The sequence below is a fragment of the Arachis ipaensis genome, chromosome B03 (genome assembly GCF_000816755.2).
Source record: "Arachis ipaensis cultivar K30076 chromosome B03, Araip1.1, whole genome shotgun sequence".
NCBI classification, from domain to species: Eukaryota; Viridiplantae; Streptophyta; class Magnoliopsida; order Fabales; family Fabaceae; genus Arachis; species Arachis ipaensis.
This window is the reverse complement of record NC_029787.2, coordinates 41,395,407-41,414,095: the sequence shown is the minus strand read 5'-3', so window position 1 is coordinate 41,414,095 and position 18,689 is coordinate 41,395,407. Positions and strand designations below refer to the sequence as shown.

Genomic DNA, 18,689 nt, shown 5'->3' with positions numbered 1-18,689 from the left:
AGTTCATTCTTTTCATTATGAATCACTGTCATGCCTCCCTTCTTGGGGACAACTTGGACAGGGCTTACCCAGGGGCTATCAGAAATAGGATAAATAATCCCAGCCTCTAGTAACTTAGTGACCTCTTTATGCACCACTTACTTCATGGTTGGATTTAGTTGCCTCTGTGGTTGAACTACTAGCTTAGCATCATCCTCTAATAGGATCTTGTGCATACATCTTGCTGGGCTAATGCCCTGAAGGTCACTTATGGACCACCCAAGAGCTGTCTTGTGTGTCCTTAGCACTTGAATTAGTGCTTTCTCTTCCTGTGGATTTAAAGCAGAGCTTATGATCACTGGAAAAGTGTCACCCTCTCCTAGAAATGCATATTTCAGGGATAGTGGTAGTGGTTTGAGCTCAGGTTTAGGAGGTTTCTCCTCTTCCTGAGGGATTTTCAGAGGAACTTTTATTTCCTCTGATTCCTCCAGATCAGGCTGAACATCTTTAAAGATGTCTTCTAGCTCTGATTCAAGACTCTCATTCATATTGATCTCTTCTATTAAAGAGTCAATAATATAAGTGCTCATGCAGTCATTTGATGTGTCTGGATGCTGCATAGCTTTGACAGCATTTAACTTGAACTCATCCTCATTGACTCTCAAGGTCACTTCCCGTTTTTGTACATCAATAAGAGTTCGTCCAGTTGCTAGGAAAGGTCTTCCTAGAATGAGAGTTGCACTCTTGTGCTCCTCCATTTCTAGTACTACAAAGTCAGTGGGAAAGGCAAATGGCCCAACCTTGACAATCATGTCTTCAATGATGCCTGATGGATATTTAATGGAGCCATCAGCAAGTTGAAGACATATCCGGGTTGGTTTGACTTCTTCAGTCAACCCAAGCTTTCTGATAGTGGATGCAGGTATTAGATTGATACTTGCTCCAAGGTCACATAGGGCTGTCTTGGTACAGGCACCCTCTAATGTGCATGGTATCATAAAGCTTCCTAGATCTTGAAGCTTCTCTGGTAAGCTTTTCAGAATGACAGCACTGCATTCTTTAGTGAGAAACACTTTTTCAGTTTCTCTCCAATCCTTCTTATGACTTAAGATCTCTTTCATGAACTTAGCATAAGAAGGTATTTGCTCAAGTGCCTCTGCAAATGGAATCTTTACTTCAAGAGTCCTGAGATAGTCTGCAAAGCGGGCAAATTGTTTATCCTATTCTGCTTGGCGGAGTTTCTGAGGATAAGGCATCTTGGCTTTATATTCTTCAACCGTAGTTGCTGCAGGTTTATTCCCTACAGAAGTGGTTGGAGAAGCCTTCTTAGAGGAGTTGCTATCAGCACTTGCAGGTGTCTGATCCCTCATTGGCATTTGAACGCCAGGATTGGGTGCTGAATTGGCGTTTAACGCCAGCTTCCTACCCTTTTCTGGTGTTTGAACGCCGGAACTGAGCAAGGAATGGGCGTTTAATGCCAACTTTTCCCCCTTTTCTGGTGTTTGGACGCCAGAGTTATTCCTCTCTGGGCTCTTGATGTCCTCAGAGGGATTTTGGGCAGTGGTTTGGTCATCCTCTGTCATTTGTTCTTTTCTTGACTTTTTGCTATTTTGAGCTGAGTTTTTCAATATCTTCCCGCTCCTTAGTTGGACAGCTTGGCATTCTTCTGTTATCTGTTTAGATAGCTGCTGTCTTGTCTGATTCAATTGTGCTTCTGTATTCTTGTTAGCATTTTTAGTGTCTTGGAGCATCTCTTTGAATTCTGCTAATTGTTTTGTCATAAGGAGTAATTGCTGATTAAGTTCAACAATCTGTTCTTGAGGATTAGGATCAGTAGTTACTGCCATAGCCTCTTCTTTTATGGAGGACTCACTGTTTGAGTACAGATGTTGATTTCTAGCAACTGTATCTATGAGCTCTTGAGCTTCTTCAATTGTTTTTCTCATGTGTATAGATCCACCAGCTGAGTGGTCTAGGGACATCTGAGCTTTTTCTGTAAGCCCATAGTAGAAGATGTCCAACTGTACCCACTCTGAAAACATTTTAGAGGGGCATTTCCTTAGCATCCCTATATACCTTTCCCAGGCGTTATAAAGGGATTCATGATCCTCTTGTTTAAAGCCTTGGATGTCCAGCCTTAGCTGTGTCATCCTCTTTGGAGGGTAAAATTGATTCAGGAATTTGTCTGTTAACTGTCTCCATGTTTTTATGCTTGCTGTGGGTTGGTTATTTAACCACCTCTTAGCTTGATCTTTTACAGCAAATGGAAACAGTAATAATCTGTAGACATCCTGATCTACTTCTTTATCACGTACTGAGTCAGCAATTTGTAAGAACTGTGCCAGAAACTCAGTAGGTTCTTCTTGTGGAAGACCGAAATACTGGCAATTCTGCTGCACCATGATAATAAGTTGAGGGTTTAACTCAAAGCTGCTAGCTTTGATGGGAGGTATACAGATGCTACTCCCATATGCTGCAGTAATGGGGTTAGCATATGACCCCAGAGTCCTTCTGGACTGTTCACTTCCACTTAGGTCTATGATGGAGAAAGGGAGATGATGTGGATTGCAATTATATTTTTTTTTATTTATTTTTTTTAAATAACCGAAATAAAATAAAATAAATGGAAGACAAAATAAAAAAAATTCGAAAATAAAGAAATAAAATAGCCGAATAAAATAAAATAAAATAAATGGAAACTAAAATAAAATTTTGAAAAAAAAGAAGTAAGTAAAATAAAAGCAAATTGAAAACTAAATTAATCAATTAGTTAAAAAGATGATTGAAGAAATTAGAAGATTTGATTTTTGAAAAGGATTTGACAAGATCAATTTTTTTGAAATTAGAGTTATGACTTTACGAAAAAAAAGATATGATTTTGAAAATATTTGACTGATTTTAATGCAAAATTTCGAAAATAGTAAGTAAAATAAGGAAAAGATATTATTTTTAATTTTTGAATTTTAATGAGGAAAGAGAAAAACAACAAAATGACTCTAAACTTAGAAATTTTAAATCAAAACAATGAAAACAAGACTTAATTGTAAAAAGTAAAAGAACATGAAATAAATACTTGTTATGCAGTAATGAAGAACAGGTTGAGGCTTTGGAGATGCTTTGTCTTCTGAACCTCTGCTTTCCTACTGTCTTCTTCTTCATGCACGCAAGACTCCTTCCATGGCAAGCTTTATGTTGGGCATCACCATTGTCAATGGCTACTTCCCGTCCTCTCAGTGAAAATATTCCAAATGCGCTGTCACCGCACGGCTAATCATCTGTCGGTTCTCGATCATGTCGGAATAGGATCCATTGATCCTTTTGCGTCTATCACACGCCCCACAATCACGAGTTTGAAGCTTGTCACAGTCATCCCTTCCCAGATCCTACTCAGAATACCACAGACAAGGTTTAGACAGTATGGACTATTATATATTGCTGGAAAGCCCAGGATATCTACTTTTCAACGCAATTAAGAGCGCGCCAATTGAACGTCTATAGCTCCAGAAAATCTACTTTGAGTGCGGGGAGGTCAGAATCCAACAGCATCTGCAGTCCTTTTTCAGCCTCTGAATCAGATTTTTGCTCAGGTCCCTCAATTTCAGCCAGAAAATACCTGAAATCACAGAAAAACACACAAACTCATAGTAAAGCCCAGAAAAGTGATTTTTTATTTAAAAACTAATAAAAACTAACTAAAATATACTAAAAACATACTAAAAACAATGCTAAAAAGCGTATGAATTATCCGCTCATCAGTCACTAGCCTAAATGTCCAGAAATATTATATATTACATAGAGAAAACCGAAACCATACCTTGGCCGATTCCCAATATGCACTAAAACCCAAATTGAATGCAAATCAAGCTTTCAAACCACAACCAAGTCACCAATTCCACTCCAAATGCTCCCAAATGTCCAAAGAAATTCCAACAAGCTCCAATATTCAAACTAACATCATACATTTCATATAAATCAAAACCTAACGATCAAAATTAATTAATTTACAAGGGTTCTTGAGAAACCTTACCTTATTCACTAAAATTTGGGATAGAACCCAATATTTCCTCACTAATGATTAGCACCTAAACAACCAAAACACAAATTTTACTCAAGGCCAACACCCACAAAACTCGAAATTATTAGGGTAGCAGGAAGGAAGGGAAAATTCGAAATCTTACCTACACAATTAGAATAGAATTAACGGGCTTGGCGAGAGCTTCACGTAGCCGCCGCCAGCACGCGAATCAGAGCACTGTAGCTCGAGATATGGCGGATTGAAGTGAGATTTGAATAGTATTAATGGGGTTTTCTCTCCTTCTTCCCCTTTTCAGCTGCATGTGTTGTGTTTTGTGGCTGAGTGTGGTTCATTAATTGGGTTATATATGTTGGGCTTGGGTCCAACTTGGGCCCGGTCCAACCCGTTAGCTTTTTTAACCCGTTTGGCCCAATTTTGGGCCAAACCTTTAAAATTAATGCCATGTTTTCAATTTATAATATTTTCTTGAGGTTTTCTACTGTTTTTATTTATTCTTGCCCAGTACTGGATAGACTTAAACTGGTTCGACGGGTTTGGCTGCTGGTTCACAGTTTTACTCAGTTTTTCGAAGAATAAATCTACTGAGTCCAAAAATCATATTTAATTTCCCTAATTCTCGTTCTAAATTTTCAGAACCTAATTTAGGCAATTTAATTATTCAATTAGATGGTTAATTAATCTCGGTTCTTACATTCTCCCCACTAAATAAGAAATTTTATCCTCAAAATTTAATATTTACTTGAGAATAGCTCGGCGTAATCCTTCTGCATCTCGGACTCCAATTCCCAAGTATGTTCTTCAACTTCTGCCTGCTTCCAAGCAACTTCAACTAATGAAACTTCCTTTCCTCACAGTTTCTTCACACTAGTTTCGTCAATACGCACCGGCGTGACTTGAAATGTCAAGTTCTCCCTCAACTCGACCGACTCAGGCTCTAACACATGAGTCGCATCCGACGTGTATTTACGAAGTTGTGACACGTGGAATACGTCATGCAAGTTAGACAAGTGAAGCGGCAAAGCTACTTGATATGCCACCGGCCCGAATCGCCTCTGAATCTCAAACGGTCCTATATACCTCAGATTCAACTTCTTTGTTTTGATTGCTCTTCCAATTCCAGTTGTCGGTGTAACTCTAAGGAATACGTGCTCTCCCACTTCAAACTCTAACATTTTCCTTCTGCATAAATTTTTTGTCAGCTCTGCGCAGTCAAAATCCTTGCTCGAATCTTCTTAATCTTCTCAGTAGTCTCTGCCACCAAATCTGGACCCAATACACTTGCTTCACCGATTTCAGACCAGCACAGTGGAGACTGGCACTTCTATCCATACAAGGCGTCATACGGAGCCATCCCATTGCTCGCATGAAAGCTATTATTGTACGCAAACTCCAATGGCATGTAATGGTCCCAACTTCCAGGTTGATCCAAAACACACACCCTTAGCATATCTTCCAATGTCTGAATAGTCCTTTCTGACTGTCCATCAGTTTGCGGATGATATGCTATGCTGAGACATACTTTCGTACCAAAAGCCCTTTGGAAAGCTCCCAAAAACCTTGATGTGAATCGGGGATCACGGTCCGACACTATGCTCGATGGCACACCGTGCAACCTTACGATTTCCTTGATGTACAACCTAGCCAATTCCTCCATTGAATAGTTCACTCGAATAGGTAGGAAGTGAGCGGACTTGGTTAAGTGATCCACGATCACCCAAACCACATCGAATCCCGACCTAGTCCTTGGTAAACTGGTCACAAAATCCCTTGCAATTCCTTCCCATTTCCACTGAGGAATCTCAAGTGGCTATAACATTTTCGACAGTTTCTGATGCTCTATCTTCACCTTCTGACAAGTCAGGCACCTAGACACAACTGTAGCTACATCATTCTTCATCCCAGACCACCAGAACATCTTCTTTAAATCATAATACATTTTTGTACTTCCTGGGTGAATGGAAAACCCACTATTGTGAGCTTCCGACAATAACTATTGCCTCAGACTCCCGACATCCGGCACACAAATTCTCCCTTTACACCTCCACAATCATTCACCATCCTTAGTAAACTCTCTTTGCCTCTTCTTGCCAACCGGTTGAAATAATTGCTGAAGTTCTATTTCATCTTGCTAGCACGATATTATCCGCTTTGGCACACAAGGCTTCACACACTCACTCGTCAAAACGTGTCATGCTAGGGAGAGGTATCCACACCCTTATAAGGCATGCTTCGTTCCCCTCTCCAACCAATGTGGGACCTTACAATCCACCCCCCTAAGGGAGCTCAACACCCTTGCTGGCACATCGATCTGGGCTCCGGCTCTGATACCATCTGTAACAGCCCAGACCACTCGCTGGCACGATATTGTCCGCTTTGGCACACAAAGCCTCACGGTTTTGCCTTTGACGATAGAGATGATAGCCGAAGCCCCCCACACTCACTCGTCAAAGCGCGTCATACTAGGAAGAGGTATCCACACCCTTGTAAGACATGCTTCGTTCTCCTCCCTAACTGATGTGGGACTTTACAATCCACCCCCTAAGGGAGCCCAGTGCCCTCGCTGGCACATCGATCCGGGCTCCAGCTCTGATACCATCTGTAATAGCCCAGACCACCCGCTAGCACGATATTATCCGCTTTGGCACACAAGGCCTCACGGTTTTTCCTTTGATGATAGGGATGATAGCCGAAGCCCCCCATGCTCACTCTTCAAAATGCGTCATGCTAGGGAGAGGTATCCATACCCTTATAAGGCATGCATCGTTCCCCACCCCAACCAATATGGGACCTTACACTTAAAGGTACTTGAAATCTGCAACTGGTTCAAACGAGCTCTTCCGGCAAATTCACCAATATCCAACTTGAGATCTACAAACTTATCCACTAATTCCTCTTCCTTGATTCTCATCCAAGCTATCGTTAAGGACTTCTGACTCAACGCATCCGCCACCACGTTTGCCTTTTAAGGGTGATAACTTAGCTCAAAATCGTAATCCTTCAAAAGCTCTATCCATCTCCTCTGATGCATATTGAGCTATTTTCAAAGATGTACTTGAGGCTCTTGTGATCAGAAAAGATGCTAAACCTCACTCCATACAAGTGGTGCCTCCAAATCTTCAACGCAAACACAATCGCTGCTAATTCCAAGTTATGAGTTGGGTAATTTACCTCATGTAGTCTCAGCTAAGACAATGCGTAAGCCACCACATTTCGGTGCTACATCAACACGCCATCCAAACCCTTCAGTGACGCATCACAATACACTTCAAACGATTCGTGTGGTTTTGGTAAGATTAAAACAGGTGCTGAAGTTAACTTTTGTTTCAAGTTTTGAAAACTCTCTTCACACTTCGATGTCCACACAAACGGCACCTCCTTCCGGGTTAACTTGGTCATTGGTAATGCAATTCGGGAAAATTCCTCAATAAATCTCCGGTAATACCCGGCTAAGCCCAAGAAACTTCTGACTTCCGTCACCATCGTTGGTCTTTCCCATTCCATCACCGCCTCCACTTTTGAAGGATCCACCGCTATTCCTCCCTTGCTCACCACGTGACCTAAGAACTTCACTTCCTCTTTCCAGAACTCGCATTTGGACAACTTAGCATACAATTTTCGCTCCTTCAGGATTTGCAACACAATTCTCAAGTGTTCCTCATGCTCCTTCGCCATCTTAGAATAAACTAAGATGTCGTCTATGAAAACCACCACGAATTTGTCCAAAAAGGGACGAAATACTCTGTTCATGTAATCCATAAACACAGCAGGTGCATTCGTCAACCCAAAGGACATCATTGCAAACTCGTAGTGCCCAAAGCACATTCTAAATGCAGTTTTTGGAATGTCATCCTCCTTCACCCTTATCTGATGATAACCAGATCTTAAGTCAATCTTAGAAAACACTCCAGCTCCTTGCAATTGATACATTAAGTCATCTATCCTTGGCAACGGGTACTTATTCTTCACAGTCACTTTGTTTAACTTCCGGTAATCCATGCAAAGTCGCATTCCTCCGTCCTTTTTCTTCACCAATAAAACTGGCGCTCCCCATGGAGATACACTCGGTCGAATGAACCTCTTGTTCAAAAGCTCCTACAACTGAGTCTTTAATTCTACCAGCTCTATCGGAGCCATTCTATACGGTGCAATCGGTACTGGTCTGGCTCCCGACATCAATTCAATCGTAAATTCAATATCCCTTTGAGGTGGAAACTCAGGAATATCTTCCGGGAACACTTCTGGAAACTCCCTAACCACTGCAATTTGATCTATCCTCTGATTATCACCTAACGCATTTGCAGCCAATAGTATATAACCCTGACACTCTTCCCCACTACAGTGCACCATTACAGAGTTCAGGTAATAACCCTCGGCTGTCACTGCTCCATTTTTTCCTTCCGGCATAAACTAAATTGACTGCTCAAAGCAATCCAACAAAACCCGATTCTTCGACAACCAATCAAACCCCAAAATCATCTCCAACCCAACCATTGATAAATAAATCAAATCATGCACAAAGTTTCTACCCTCAAGCTAGAAACCTACTTGCCTACAACCTGACCTAGTCAGAACTGTCTGATATGGAGTATGTACATGCAATTCAAATGCTAATTCTGACACTTTCAATCCTAGTTCCTCAACTTTGTTAAATGCAATAAACGAATGTGAAGCTCCAGTATCATACAATGCAACTAAGGTTTTACCACCAATTAAGCATATACCTCTCATCAACAGACCCGCCTTAGCAGCATCATTGGCGTTCACAGCAAACACCCGACCTTGTTGGTTCTGGCCCGTATTCTGAGTCTTCTTCCCATGAGTGTAATCTCTCGCAATGTGACCCGGCAATCTACAGTTGAAGCAACCACCTATACCAATCTTACAAGAGTCATTCGGATGAAAATGCCCACAATGCACACAAGTTAAATCCAGAGAAATCTTACTCTGATTTCCTCTCCCTTTGGCATACTAAAACTGATCATAAGTGTTCTTTCTGAAGCCTCCTTGACCTTGAGGCGTATATCCTCCTTTCTTAAAATTCTGACCCCTCGGCTGAAAGTACTTGCCACGTCCCCGATTAGTGTTTACTCCATGAGTGTCCCTTGACGAGGCTACCGTCTTTGCACATTCCTCAATAACTCTCACCTTGTTCACAAGATCGGAGAAGATCCAAATCTCCAAAGGGGCCACAGCAGTCATGATGTTATCCTTCAAGCCCCTTTGATACTTAATGCACTTTCAACTTTGATAGGTCTCTGGAGCACCCTGACACACTCTAGAGAACCTACAGAGATCCTCAAATTGGTTAGTATAGTCCGTCACAGACAAGAAACCTTGCTTCAGCTGCATAAGTGGTGTGGATTTTACAACCACAAACTAACCGGCAACTGCATTGGGTCGTACCAAGTAGTACCTCAAGTGAATGAGGGTCGATCCCATGAGGATTGATGGACTAAGCAACGATGGTTGAATAATTTACTTAGTTAGACAAACAGAAAATGGTGTTGAGAATTCAAAAGGAAAACACAAAATCCTCATGTTTTGACTATTTTGTGGGCAAAATATAATTAAGAAAGAGTTTTGAGGCTGAAAGTTAAATAAAAGAAAGTTTGTGAGTTAAAGAATTTTTAGAAGTTTAGTGATCAAAGTGTAATTTCTAAAAAGTTTGGGATCAAGAAATTTTCAAAAGCTTTAAGAATTATATTAGCTTATTTTGAATTATTAAAGAAAATGATTTGATTTTGGAAGCGGTTGGATTTTGAGTTAGTTTGATTTTGAAAGAGATTTAATATTAGGATATGTTCGATTTTATAAATGATTTTGCTATTGGAAATGGTTTGGATGGGACCCGAGAAGGGTGGCAAGGTCCGAGTTTTAGGGGAGGTACTGCCGAAATTTTTATAAGAATTATGAGAAGTTTTATTTTGGTTAATTTGGATTGATGAATTATTTTATTTGATTTTGGTTTATTTAAGAAAAGAATGAATTATGTTTGAGTTTAAATTATTTGGTTTTGAAATGAGATTCGTTGTCATTCCCGTAAAAGTCTAGAGGCATTGCCAAGAGATTTAACTAATATATGATTATTTTTTTGTCTTTTGAAAGAAGAGTTGAGTTTGGAAAGAAGAATTAGTTTCAAGTGAAATGGTTTTGAAGGTTTTTGGAGAATGTCACAAAGAGGAGATTTAAGATTGGAATTATTGGGTGTGAAGCAGTGGCGTTGTCTATTTGCTCCGGAAAAGGGATGAAGAAGAAGAATGATGAAAACTGAGTTTGAATTATGAAATTGAATGAATATGATAAATGAGGATGATTGATGATGAGTATGTCTGCGTTTTCTCTCTGGTTGTAAGGGTGACAAGGCACCTATTCCCTCTAATGGTGACAAGACACATAATCTCTCTAATGGTGTCAGGACACATAATCCCTTTTAATGGTGACAGGGTGTATTCCCTCTAGTGATATTAATACGCAACAGAGAGACAATGTCCGGATTAGCTACTGGACATGTTGGGTTTGGCTATATAACCAACAAATGAGCTCATTATCCATAGGGATAGACATGCATCATACTTGTTTGTGCATACTTCTCAGTGATATGTATTTTCCGTGATTTTGTATGTGTGTGTATGTGTGCTTCTTGACTTGTGATTTTCTCTGTATCTCTGGTTTGTTAAAGTTGTTTGTATTATGAGGTTTATTACTATTGGCCATCTGTTGAAGATTGTAAGTATTCTATTGTGGAATTCCTGTATAGCAAATAATAAAATAAACATAATTATACATCCCGACTACTAAGAACTCTCTAGTTCTTACCCCATATTTTCACCCCTTTCAGCTACAGGTGCGAAGGTTTAGTGCGGAGTTACAGGAGCATAGAAGATTATGTTTACGAGTTGAGTCATTAGAATTTATTTTCCCTTCACCTTATTAGTTAGAGTTTTATTCAGAGGGGTAGGTTTTGTAATTGGTTTTGTATGTAATACTATAATATATTATTAATATTAAGTATGTGAACAGGCAATATTTGTTCTTGTTGGAAAAGTTTTAAGTTTTTAGTAAAACCATCGATAGATTTACGTATAAAGGCTCATATCTTATTATTTAATATATGAGAGTCGTCTTAATACCCCCGCTATCAGAGTGGCAGACCTGGAAGCGTGACATTCTGATAGTGAATGTATTACACCAATGCCATAACTTGTGACTTCCTCTAATTACAATGAGCGTTGATTAAATGCATAGCAATATCATGCGAATCTTTAAGTTAAAATGTATTTATTATATATTAGTACTAAGTGAAAGTGACGATCTTAGATAATAAACAATAAATACTTTTAACATGAAGTTTTTTTTAAGTACAACCAAAATTTATGGTATAATTACTTACTAAAAAATATTGACCTAAATTGACAGAAGGTGTTTAACACGAGGTTTTTGTTTTTGTAATTATCTATCCATAGTATATCTGTGATGTTATATCCTATGTGAAATTTTTTCAGATTTTTGAATTTTTTTAAAAATAAAAAAGTTTACTTTAAGGATCAATTTCTCCCACTCATCTTCTCCTTTTTGTTCTCTTTTTTTCATTTTACGCTATTCCCTTCTCTCTCTTTCTTTTTCAAACCCTCGTATTCTTCAGGAGTGAAATTGATTCATATTCATTCTCATTCTGATTCTACTTATTTTCTTCTCTGCAATTTCAAACCTCCTGTAGTTGTGAACCATCAAACGACCTCTAAGAATTATGATGGAAATCTGTGGAGTTGCAAAGAGGCGCTGAGGAGGAACGATCAAACGGCGTGATGACATCCAATAACATATTCTTCAAGAAAGAGCTAGAGCGCGCTCAGCATCTGGGTAGGAAAGATGGGAGGATCGATCATTACTGATAGAGGTGCCAAGGAGGAACGATCGAATGGCGTGATGAGATCTAGCAGCAGATTCTCCAAGAGGGAGCAAGAGCGTGCTCAGCATCTGGGTGGACAAGATGAGAAGATCGATCGTCACTCATAGCCAGTGTAACATCCTAATTAGCCTAAGCTTTACCTCGCGTCGTAAAGCAAAGGTTAATCAAGGGTTACGACAGTTCTAAGCTTATACATAAAATATATAGAAAGAATTAGTATTGTCTAGAAGGCCGATGAAGGATATAACTCAAAAACCCGATTTGAAAAGTACAAAACGTACTAACGGGTCAACTAACTTAAAGCACAAGATATAGATAAGATATAGCAACATATAATAGTATAATACCATAAGGATCTAGCCACGGGTCGCAGAGTTTAAGGGGCTAGCCATATATACAGACTATATAGAAAATAGACAGTAAAAATAGCTTATACAAGTTTAATTCTCTCAATACATGCCCATAGGCTAAAACAAAATACAAAAGTGAGAGATGTATAGCAAAATAAATAAAAAAGACTCAAAAGGTATCTAGATCTTCCGCTTATGTTACCATCCAAGTAACTCACCGAGGTGGGTTGCGACCTGCATCTGAAAAACACAACAGAAATATGGTATGAGAACTGGTGGTTCTTAGTTTGGTAACAGTGCCCAGTGATGTAGGACATAAGACCCCGGGACGCCAAAGGCAATCCTAGACTTTATATCCATCACGAGATTCAATCTTAAAGCATACTAAAACAAATAAGCATAATTATATAAATCTTAACAAAATAAACCGGGTAATCTATCTTAGGGAATTTCTATTCTAACCAAACACCGCTGTCCCACAGCCTTCACCAACCTATCCTCCATGCGATCCCATCGCCACCGCCTTCCGAACCTCCTCAATCCCATTAGAAAGCAAAATTATATACAATGCAAGTAAGACACAAGTAGAAACATATAAGACAAGTATTCAAGTAAGCAAGTAGGCATGTTATTCACTTAGGCATACAATTACAAGTCGACAAAGCATACAAATAGATAGAAGATGCATATGATGAATGCCTGACCTATTGGCTGTGATATCACATTGTCGGTTCAACTGCCAACCCGACACATCTCCATGGAGATGTTGCCCTTCGGAATCATCAATGGAAACCCCTGAGATATAGTGCTCAGATCACTGTCCAGGGTTTTGTGCCTGCACGCTCTATTGATCTGAAGAGATATGAGCAGGATACTCTTGTCACAGACCTCACATCTCAACACAAGCGGGATTAAACCACCATCCTTATGCTGCCGCCGCTACCTCGACAGGCGGGATCCAACTGCCATCCCTGCCGGGCGCATAGCGTCTCATAATCTCAATTTAAAACAGTATTTCAGTGGTTTTTCAGAAAATATTTTCAACATATCAATGAAGCATCATTGCACATTCGAGTCCTCGACTCATCTCAACCACTGTCCAATCAACATTTCCATTCCGAGTCCTCGACTCAGCTCAACTATTGTCAATTCACTTTTCAGTTATGAACTCAACAGTTCATCAGTTCTCATCTCATATATCAATCATCCTTCACATACCATCAAACCATCCTCAGTATACCTGAGACCTAATCCTCCGTTTTCTAATTTTTCATAAAAATCATTAACTAAAACTCTTAGGTTATTTCCCATGTTCTCATGCTCAAAATCAAGCCCAAAAGTCTTAAAATGATGTTATAGACGCTTACAATCTTGTTGGGAAGGTAAAATAGTTGAAAACAAAGTTAAAATTTGAGAAACAGGGCGTGTGCGTACACACAGGGGTGTGCGTGCGCACGCCCTGAAGAAGTTTTAAAAAGTGTGCATACGCATAGAGGTGTGCATACGCACAAATACCAAAATTCATAATGTCTGTTCGCTCGCACAACCTATGCTAGCGCCCTCAACAGACTGGCCTTCCCAACGTGTGCGCGCGCACAGGGCTGTGCGTATGCACAGGTTGCAAATCTTCATTGGTATGTGCACGCACAAGCTGTGCTAGCACTGCAAACAGAATGCCTACCTCTGTGTGTGCGTACGCACAGGTTAAAATTTTCTCAGAGGTGTGCGTGCGCACATACCAGAAATCACAAAATTCTGCAACTTTGCAGAATTTTAAATTTTCCACACCAACTTTGAACGATCATAACTTCCTCTACAAAATTTCAAATTTTACAAACTTCATATTGATTTGAAGAGTTTTCAATAAGCTTTGATTCTAAACCAATTTCAACAAATTTTGAAAACCGAGGCAAAAGTTATGATCAGATAAAGTTCACCAAAAACCAACTTTTTCCCAATTTCACAACTCCATTTCTCATCAAAATCAACCCTTTGTGTCATATTACACCAAGCTTACCCTATTTTCCTTCACCTTTCATCATCCTCAACCTCAACATCAATATATCACATTATAATCAATCCTCATTAGTATTTTTCTAACTACATTACCAAATCATCAGCATTAACATCACATATCATTCATCCTCATCATATCATTATCAATCATCATAATCAAACTTAATAATCATCAATTCATCATAAATCATCACATACCATCATTCAACAACTCAACACCCATTTAAATCCAAACCTATCCAATGGGTCACTAGCCTAAGTGTCCATGAATATTATATACTACATAGAGGAAATTGAAACCATACCTTGGCTGATTCCCAATATGCCAAAACTCAAAATTAAGCACACAATAATCACCAACAAGCTCTTCAACACAATCCAAGCTTCCAACAATCACCAACAAGCTCCAATAATATCGAACAATCACAACTTCAAGCTATAACACACATAACCCATAACTAATCAACCTAGGGCTCACCATAAATAAAATTTCACAAGAGTTCAATGCCTTTTACCTTTCTCAATAGCTTTGGTAGCCAAAATCCAATGCTAAGCAAGGATTAGAGTGAACCTAAATATCCAAAATCACAAAAACTCACTTAATCAAAAGCCCTAAAAATCCAAATTTTTGAAGAGAAGAACTGAAAGGGATTCGATCTCTCCTTATTAGTTTCTTGTATGGGTCTTGTAGAGCTATTCGCAAGGAACACTTAGTCACAAACGGTGCGGCGATCGGAGCTCTATAACTCAAGATATGAGCTTGGGAAGAAGATGATGAATAGTGCTTTCTCTTCTCCTCTCAATCTTTTCTTTTCAGCTGGGTGTGTTGTGGCTGAAGTGGGTCATTAATGGCTCTATTTATATGTTGGGCTTGGGCTCAACTGGGCCTGGTTCAACCCGTTAGCGTTTTTAGCCCGTTTGGCCTAACTTTGGGCCAAACCTTTAAAATTAATGCCCAGTTTTCTATTTCTAACATTTTTCTAAGGTTTTTGACTGTTTTCACTTTTTCTCGTGCAGCACCGGGCAGACTTGAACCGATTCAACCGGTTCAACTGTCGGTTCGTGATTTTTCACGGTTTTTCGCAAAAAACACATTTTCTAACTCAGAAAAACCTACTGAGTCCAAAAATCATATTTAAACCCTCAAATTCTCACTCTAAATTTTTGGACTCTATTTTGGGTCATTAATCACTTAATTAAACGATTAATTAAGCTCGGTTCTTACAGCTAGGCCAAAGAAAAGGGTTAGAGCCCGCAGGATACTAATAGCTATAGAGAGGGAAAGAAATCAAATGGACCAGCAACAATCCAGATCCAGCGAGCCAAGTACCCAAAACTCAGAACTCTTCCAAAGATAAATAAAGCGTCAATAACCCAATCATTTGGAAGACAACCCACCATGGTTGCAGAGAGGATGCAGATCATCGACACCTACGTCGATGGAGTAGCTGCAACTACTAAGGAGTGCGATGTTGGGGAAGAATAGGAGCGCAATGAGATCGATTGTAGTGAGACGGACCACGAAGGTAGCAGCAACAGCAATGAGACATGGAGGAGATGAGTCGTATATCGCCATGTAATAACGGTGAATCATTTTGGTTACTGTATTATTCTAAACATATTTTGGTTTATCACCAACTATTCTTACTTTTTATTCTCTGCAGGTTTTCAACTCGTGGATGCCTTTCTGTGTTGTACGTCCATTTTTTGAGAGCATTCTGAGATATGATCTATGACCATCTTTCTTGGTAACTATGTTCTTCCAAGACCAAAGATCAGTGCTCCAATTTTCTAGCTTCCTGTCTTCTTTTTTCTTCCCTTCTTGCCTTTTCTTTAAATTTTTCTCACAAACTCAGATGCCCTATTTTGTTCATCTTTATTTGCTCTTAACATTTTGTTTGATTTTCTATTAAGTTGGTATTTGTTTTGTCAAAGAGAAAATATTTAGCAGAAAAGATATACTTGAAAAGGTTAAGAAATGGATATCAATATGTGAAGAAGAGTCTTGGCTTGAGGAATACAACAAGGTTGGTCTTGGCTTGATATGATGTGCTGTTATATGTTGTTATACAAAAGACAAATTATTTAATACCCCTATTTTTTTAAAAAAAGTTACGTAAGGAAACAAATCACATATATGTAAATGTTCATGATTTCTAACAATGTACATATGCACACATATTTATTAATTTTATTGCAGGATGAAAATCAATATAATGTTGGTAGAGGTACTCATCTTAATCTCAAGCGAGCTGAAAAAGCTCGTGCCTCGGTTACCAAAATTTCAGGTATTTATATTTTATCCATATTTATTTTTGTTACATTACCTTTACTAGTTTATAGCCATCTTGGCTTAATGATATTTTTCTATTCTAGTGTCTCATTGTTTGTTGTTTTAGGTAGGAATGAAATTTTCATTTTCTTTTGTTTGTATGTAGGAATGGTAGAGGCATTGAATTCAAAAACTACATAATGGGAACAAGAGAGAGGCATTGAGTTTAAATATGATTATGTAAGTACTCCCTCCTTAATATACTTGATATGTATTCACTAAAAGAAGAAAAAAACTTGATATGTGAGTCTCAAAAAGAAATGTTAAATGTTAACAGGTGCATTCATTGGTTGCTCAAGTTCAAGTAATTTTGTGTCAAAATGATTTTCGCTGCACGTGACTTTCTTGGCCCGTCTGCTCTCTATGTTTGAAGATTACAACAACTCATGGCAAGTATAACGACCTGCCTTTTGTTATAGTCGCGTATGTGAGTTTTACGTTTTGTTCGCAAAACGTCTATGATAAGTTTTTCTGCGATCTTTAAATAAAATAAATAATAACGTAATATTAAAAATTATATTATTATTTAATTTTATTTGATGAAAGACGGTCACTTGATTTTAGGTCCAAAAGATTTAAAAAGCTCGACTTTACTAATGTCATTTACATTAGTAATTTACCCAATCTTTATTCTAATTAAATGCCACCACTTGAAATAATTATTTGAGTTCTTACTATGCCCAATTATCTTAATTACCTTTCAAGATATTCAAAAATTTAACCTCGCTGACTCAATAGCTCAAAAATGTGACACATAGCGCTAAATGCGCCACATGTCGCGACACATGCCTTCCCCATTTAATTAAGTGACACTAGTCACTAATAACACATTATATATAAGCACAAATATTTTCTCTCTCCTTTAGTTCATCCGTGACATGCATGGAGGATTTTTGTTAATTTCCCAACTTTTCAAGCTCAATTTCTTGAGATCCGTGACCCCGACAAAAATTCTGATCCGATAGAAGTGACCGTATCTTCCTCCTCTACGCGGTAACGTGTGTTGTGGAATCGCAAAGTAGAGCTACTGCTGTTGCTAAACAAGAGGAATAAGGTTTTTAGATGCGTTTGGTTTTATGAGTTCGACTATTCAAGGTAGGGACATTTTTCTTAAGCTTATTTTACTTTTAAAGAATTGATACAAGTTGATATTAATGCAAAAAATGTATTTTTATGATTTCCTATACCTTATGGACTGCCCTGAATCACTTTGAATAAATGTAATTGATTGCCTGGTTAGTTGTTATTGAAGTGGTCGCTTGATGGTTATATTGGTTTCTTGATTTTGTTAGAGTCATTAAGAATTCTGATTTATGGATTTATTTTATTAAATCGGTGGTTGATGAAATAATTTGAGATTTAGAAATGGTTTTGATTTTTTAGAAATGATTTTTGCTATTGAAATTGGTTTGATTTATTGGAAATGATTTGAGAAGAGTTCGAGGAATGGTTTGGTTGGGACCGAAAAGGGTGGCAATGTCCGAGTTTTAGGAAAGGTGATATCAAAATTTTTATGAGAATTTTGGAGAGTTTTATTTTGGTTAATTCGGATTGAAGAATTATTTTATTTTATTTTAAATTATTAAGGAAAGGATTATGTTTTGAGTTTGATTTATTTAAAAAAAAAGAATGAATTATGTTTTGAGTTTGATTAAGGAATTATGTTTGGAGGAATTTTAGTGATTTTTAAAAATAATTAGTTTTTTATGGAATAATTCCATTTTGGGATGTTTTGGAAGAGTCAAAGAATTCGGATTTTGGTTTAGCAAAATAGAACGACCCTCGAGCCTTTGGGAATGTTTTAAAATTAAGAATGAAACTGAAATGTTTAAATGATTTGGTTTTGGTTTAAATTCTTATTTTTGACCGATTCAAATTAAGAAGCTATGATTTTAAGGACTTTTAATGAGTTTAAGGAAATGAGATTGGATGTCCTTCCCCTAAAGTCTAGAAGGCAAGGGATTTAACTAATACATGATTTTTTTCTTTTGTCTTTTGGAAGAAGAATTGGTTTTAAAGGAAGAGGAGATTTAAGATTTGAACTACCGGACAAGATGCAGTGGCGTT

General features: G+C 38.3%; 2 protein-coding genes across 2 annotated transcripts; both read right to left on the bottom strand.

Moving 5' to 3' along the window:
• LOC107633031 lies at window positions 4,864-5,187 on the bottom strand. Its single transcript, XM_016336666.1, has one exon. The coding sequence runs from the start codon at window positions 5,185-5,187 to the stop codon at window positions 4,864-4,866; it is 324 nt and encodes a 107-aa protein (XP_016192152.1).
• Window positions 7,232-7,687, bottom strand: LOC110269450 (uncharacterized mitochondrial protein AtMg00860-like). Its single transcript, XM_021117276.1, has one exon. The coding sequence runs from the start codon at window positions 7,685-7,687 to the stop codon at window positions 7,232-7,234; it is 456 nt and encodes a 151-aa protein (XP_020972935.1).